General features: G+C 51.4%; 1 protein-coding gene across 2 annotated transcripts in view; it reads left to right on the top strand.

Annotated features, from left to right (window-relative positions):
• Positions 1-3,982: 3,982 nt before the first annotated feature.
• Positions 3,983-5,402, top strand: part of LOC311117261 (HAUS augmin-like complex subunit 7) — a gene marked incomplete at its 5' end in the record, with an annotated part of 33,423 nt that continues 32,003 nt past the window's right edge. Inside the window, 4 exons of one of the 2 annotated variants that reach the window (XM_084192231.1) lie at positions 3,983-4,048; positions 4,457-4,572; positions 5,104-5,171; positions 5,281-5,342. In XM_084192231.1, coding sequence (XP_084048357.1) covers positions 3,992-4,048; positions 4,457-4,572; positions 5,104-5,171; positions 5,281-5,342 — 303 coding nt within the window. The remainder of the gene's footprint in view (positions 4,049-4,456; positions 4,573-5,103; positions 5,172-5,280; positions 5,343-5,402) is intronic. The other variant, XM_084192232.1, reaches the window with a different exon arrangement.

The raw sequence follows: 5,402 nt of genomic DNA, 5'->3' as shown, positions 1-5,402 counted from the left end.
CACTGCATCTCAGCGGTCTAAGGCACTGCATCTCAGTGGTCTAAGGCACTGCATCTCAGCGGTCTAAGGCACTGCATCTCAGCGGTCTAAGGCACTGCATCTCAGTGGTCTAAGGCACTGCATCTCAGCGGTCTAAGGCACTGCATCTCAGCGGTCTAAGGCACTGCATCTCAGCAGTCTAAGGCACTGCATCTCAGCGGTCTAAGGCACTGCATCTCAGCGGTCTAAGGCACTGCATCTCAGCGGTCTAAGGCACTGCATCTCAGTGGTCTAAGGCACTGCATCTCAGTGGTCTAAGGTACTGCATCTCAGTGGTCTAAGGCCCTGCATCTCAGTGGTCTAAGGCACTGCATCTCAGTGGTCTAAAGGCACTGCATCTCAGCGGTCTAAGGCACTGCATCTCAGCGGTCTAAGGCACTGCATCTCAGCGGTCTAAGGCACTGCATCTCAGCGGTCTAAGGCACTGCATCTCAGTGGTCTAAAGGCACTGCATCTCAGCGGTCTAAGGCACTGCATCTCAGCGGTCTAAGGCACTGCATCTCAGTGGTCTAAGGCATTGCATCTCAGCGGTCTAAGGCACTGCATCTCAGCGGTCTAAGGCACTGCATCTCAGTGGTCTAAGGCACTGCATCTCAGTGGTCTAAAGGCACTGCATCTCAGCGGTCTTAGGCACTGCATCTCAGCGGTCTAAGGCACTGCATCTCAGTGGTCTAAGGCACTGCATCTCAGCGGTCTAAGGCACTGCATCTCAGCGGTCTAAGGCACTGCATCTCAGCGGTCTAAGGCACTGCATCTCAGCGGTTTAAGGCACTGCATCTCAGCGGTCTAAGGCACTGCATCTCAGCGGTCTAAGGCACTGCATCTCAGCGGTCTAAGGCACTGCATCTCAGTGGTCTAAGGCACTGCATCTCAGTGGTCTAAGGTACTGCATCTCAGTGGTCTAAGGCCCTGCATCTCAGTGGTCTAAGGCACTGCATCTCAGCGGTCTAAGGCACTGCATCTCAGTGGTCTAAAGGCACTGCATCTCAGCGGTCTAAGGCACTGCATCTCAGCGGTCTAAGGCACTGCATCTCAGTGGTCTAAGGCACTGCATCTCAGCGGTCTAAGGCACTGCATCTCAGTGGTCTAAAGGCACTGCATCTCAGCGGTCTAAGGCACTGCATCTCAGCGGTCTAAGGCACTGCATCTCAGTGGTCTAAGGCATTGCATCTCAGCGGTCTAAGGCACTGCATCTCAGCGGTCTAAGGCACTGCATCTCAGTGGTCTAAGGCACTGCATCTCAGTGGTCTAAAGGCACTGCATCTCAGCGGTCTTAGGCACTGCATCTCAGCGGTCTAAGGCACTGCATCTCAGTGGTCTAAGGCACTGCATCTCAGCGGTCTAAGGCACTGCATCTCAGCGGTCTAAGGCACTGCATCTCAGTGGTCTAAGGCACTGCATCTCAGCGGTTTAAGGCACTGCATCTCAGCGGTCTAAGGCACTGCATCTCAGCGGTCTAAGGCACTGCATCTCAGCGGTCTAAGGCACTGCATCTCAGTGGTCTAAGGCACTGCATCTCAGTGGTCTAAGGTACTGCATCTCAGTGGTCTAAGGCCCTGCATCTCAGCGGTCTAAGGCACTGCATCTCAGCGGTCTAAGGCATCACTGCAGACCCCCTGGTTCGATTCCAGGCTGTATCACAACCGGCCGTGATTGGGAGTCCCATAGGGCGGCGCACAATTGGCCCAGCATTGTCCGGGTTTGGCCGGTGTAGGCCGTCATTGTAAATAAGAATTTATTCTTAACTGACTTGCCAAGTTAAATAAAGGTTTAAAAAATAACGAGAGTTTGCGTCTTACACAGCGTCGAGTTCTACAGTAGATTGGACTTGATTTCCACAGAATCATATGCTAGCTAGCGGAACCATTGAGGAAAAACTAGCTACAATTCGCCAATATACTTTCTACTGAGCACTACATTACATGATGTAAATACAAACATGACTTGTGTTATCAGCTAGTAATTTTGTCCTCATAGAACTTAGAAGACAGCGGCTAGAGGTCCATGTATGGAGGTTCTGAGTACCGCTGTTTTTCTTATTGCACCCACCTGGTGTCCCAGCTCTAACAGAATGGGGGTTCTGAGTACCTGGTGTCCCTGCTCTAACAGAATGGGGGTTCTGAGTACCTGGTGTCCCAGCTCTAACAGAATGGGGGTTCTGAGTACCTGGTGTCCCTGCTCTAACATAATGGGGGTTCTGAGTACCTGGTGTCCCAGCTCTAACAGAATGGGGGTTCTGAGTACCTGGTGTCCCAGCTCTAACAGAATGGGGGTTCTGAGTACCTGGTGTCCCTGCTCTAACAGAATGGAGGTTCTGAGTACCTGGTGTCCCAGCTCTAACAGAATGGGGGTTCTGAGTACCTGGTGTCCCTGCTCTAACAGAATGGGGGTTCTGAGTACCTGGTGTCCCTGCTCTAACAGAATGGGGGTTCTGAGTACCTGGTGTCCCTGCTCTAACAGAATGGGGGTTCTGAGTACCTGGTGTCCCAGCTCTAACAGAATGGGGGTTCTGAGTACCTGGTGTCCCAGCTCTAACAGAATGGGGGTTCTGAGTACCTGGTGTCCCAGCTCTAATGGATATATTTTGATGTACTAACTGGGCACCAGACTACAGAAACTAAAGTAATGGAACTGAAGTAATGGAATTCTAATAACTATAATGTTATCCTCTCCACCCCTACCCTCTCCACCCCTATCCTCTCCACCCCCATCCTCTCCAGCCCTACCCTCTCCAGCCCTATCCTCTCCACCCCATCCTCTCCACCCCTACCCTCTCCAGCCCTACCCTCTCCACCCCTATCCTCTCCACCCCTACCCTCTCCACCCCTATCCTCTCCACCCCTACCCTCTCTACCCCTACCCTCTCCACCCCTATCCTCTCCACCCCTACCCTCTCCACCCCTACCCTCTCCACCCCTATCCTCTCCACCCCTACCCTCTCCACCCCTACCCTCTCCACCCCTATCCTCTCCACCCCTATGAAGAGAGGAATAACGCTGTAGGAGAGTCAAAAAGTGAGTAAAAAAACACCCTACATTTACATGTAGTAAGTCCTAGAAGTCGCTTTCACATCAGAGTCTCCAAAAGTCTCCAATAACACCAGAAAAAGTCGCTAGATTTAAAGCTAGTCTCTTTTTTTTATTATTGTCGCTAGAGGGGTCTGAAAACTCGCTAAATATAGCGACAAAGTCGCTAAGTTGGCAACACTGCTAGCTACGTCGGCGCGAGGTGGAGCAGACGGGGACGATGTCACTTCTACAAAAATATGGTATCCCTTCTAGCCATAAGAAGGTTAACGTCCATTATAAACTGGGTCTGAGCCCTGAATGCTGATTGGCTGAAGGGATACCACAGCCGTGGTCTATCAGACCGTATACCATGGGTATGACAAAACATTTATTTTTACTGCTCAAATTACGTTGGTAACCAGTTTATAATAGCAATAAGGCAACTCGGATTGTGGTATATGGCCAATATACCATGGCTAAAGGCTGTATCCAGGCACTCCGCATTGCGCATGCTTAAGAACAGCCCTTAGCCATGGTATATTGGCCATATACCACACCTCCTCGTGTATTATTGCTTAATTCTAGTATTCCAATTCCTAATTCTGTGAATAAGGTCCGCATGCAGTACTTTCTCTTTAACAGCTGGTGGCAGCACTGTCCCTCTGCGGAGATAACTGCTTGTCACTAGTTACCACAGCCACAAAGTCAAATCTGACTGTATCGTACAAATTCATTTGCTTTTTGGTCTTCATTTAAGGTTAGGGTTAGGCATACGGTTAACAGTGTGGTTAAAGTTATGTTTAAGGGTAGGGTTAGCAGAGTTTAAGAAGATAAATTGTAGAAATGGGCGGGGTTTAGCCAAAATTATGACTTTGTGGCTGTTGTAACTAGTAACGACCGCGATAACCCCGCGTCACTTCCGCTCTGACACTCCCAGCAGGAAGATGGCGGGTACTTCGAAAGAACACCGACTGTCCCAACATGTTTACGCTACTCTACAGGTAAATACACAAACTAACATACGTCTATCACTCCTGCTAGAATTGAAAACTTAACCGTTACACTGTTAGCCAAACTGTAGCTAAGTTGAATGGTACTTTTCTGCGTGAAGGACAATGATCACCAGCTAGCTAGCTAGCTAGCTAACTGCCTAACGTTAAAGTTAGCTAACGGCTATAAACAAATGCCAACCTTTGTAGTTAGCCTAGCGAGCCAATGATACGATCATGTAGAGATAAGAACTAGTAGTGTAAGTTAGCTAACAAGCTACTTGGCATGTTTTTGTCATGTGAGTGAGGTAGATTGTAGTATCGTGACAAGTCTCTCGCTCTCTCTCTGTGTGTGTGTGTGTGTGTGTGTGTGTGTGTGTGTGTGTGTGTGTGTGTGTGTGTGTGTGTGTGTGTACACAGACCCTGTCATGTTCCCTGGTGGAAGGTCTGTATCTGCGTGAGGCCGACAGTATGCAGGAACTACTGTGTACTCCATCTCAACACCGCACCGACATACTGGCATGGATCTGTAGCAGGTAACACCTTCACCAGCTGTTCCGGGGCGGGGCGGCGTGGGCGGACGCCAGCAGGGCGGGGTGGCGTGGGCGGAGGCCAGCAGGGCGGCGTGGGCGGGGCGGCGTGGGTGGACGCCAGCAGGGCGGGGGGGGGGGGCGTGGGCGGACGCCAGCAGGGCGGGGTGGCGTGGGCGGAGGCCAGCAGGGCGGGGCGGCGTGGGCGGACGCCAGCGGGGCGGGGCGGGGCGGCGTGGGTGGACGCCAGCGGGGCGGCGTGGGCGGACGCCAGCAGGGCGGCGTGGGCGGACGCCAGCGGGGCGGGGCGGCGTGGGCGGACGCCAGCGGGGGGGGGGCGTGGGCGGACGCCAGTACCAAACTGATATACTTTCTCCTGGTGGACCAAGTGAGAATTCAGCGGGGCGGCGTGGGCGGACGCCAGTAACATACTTTCTCCTGGTGGACCAAGTGAGAATTCATGTTTTAAAAAGGCTGATTGTACAGCCATCAGTGTTTTAACTATCTCTCTCACTCTTTTTCTCTCGCTCTCTGCAGCATCTGTCCATCACTCAGTAAGAAACTGACCTTACTCCGATCTAAAGACCTAAACACTCTCAACCAAGGTAAATATACATGTCCGTCTAAATTCCTACATCAATATTTATTTTAACCTAATTTTTATACACCCCTCCTCTCTCTCTCTACCCCCTTTTCTCTCATAAAAACACCTAGAGCTGGCAGTGTTTGGCCAGGAGATGATGCTGTGTAGAACAGACGACCTGGACCTGATCACGGTATGGAGGTTGGAATGAGTGAAAGGAGAGAGGGATGTGATGTTTTACTTTGAATGTTAT

Source organism: Coregonus lavaretus (assembly GCF_964263955.1).
Source record: "Coregonus lavaretus genome assembly, contig: HAP1_SCAFFOLD_1763, whole genome shotgun sequence".
Classification (NCBI taxonomy): Eukaryota; Metazoa; Chordata; class Actinopteri; order Salmoniformes; family Salmonidae; genus Coregonus; species Coregonus lavaretus.
This window is presented reverse-complemented; position numbering and strand designations above follow the sequence as displayed.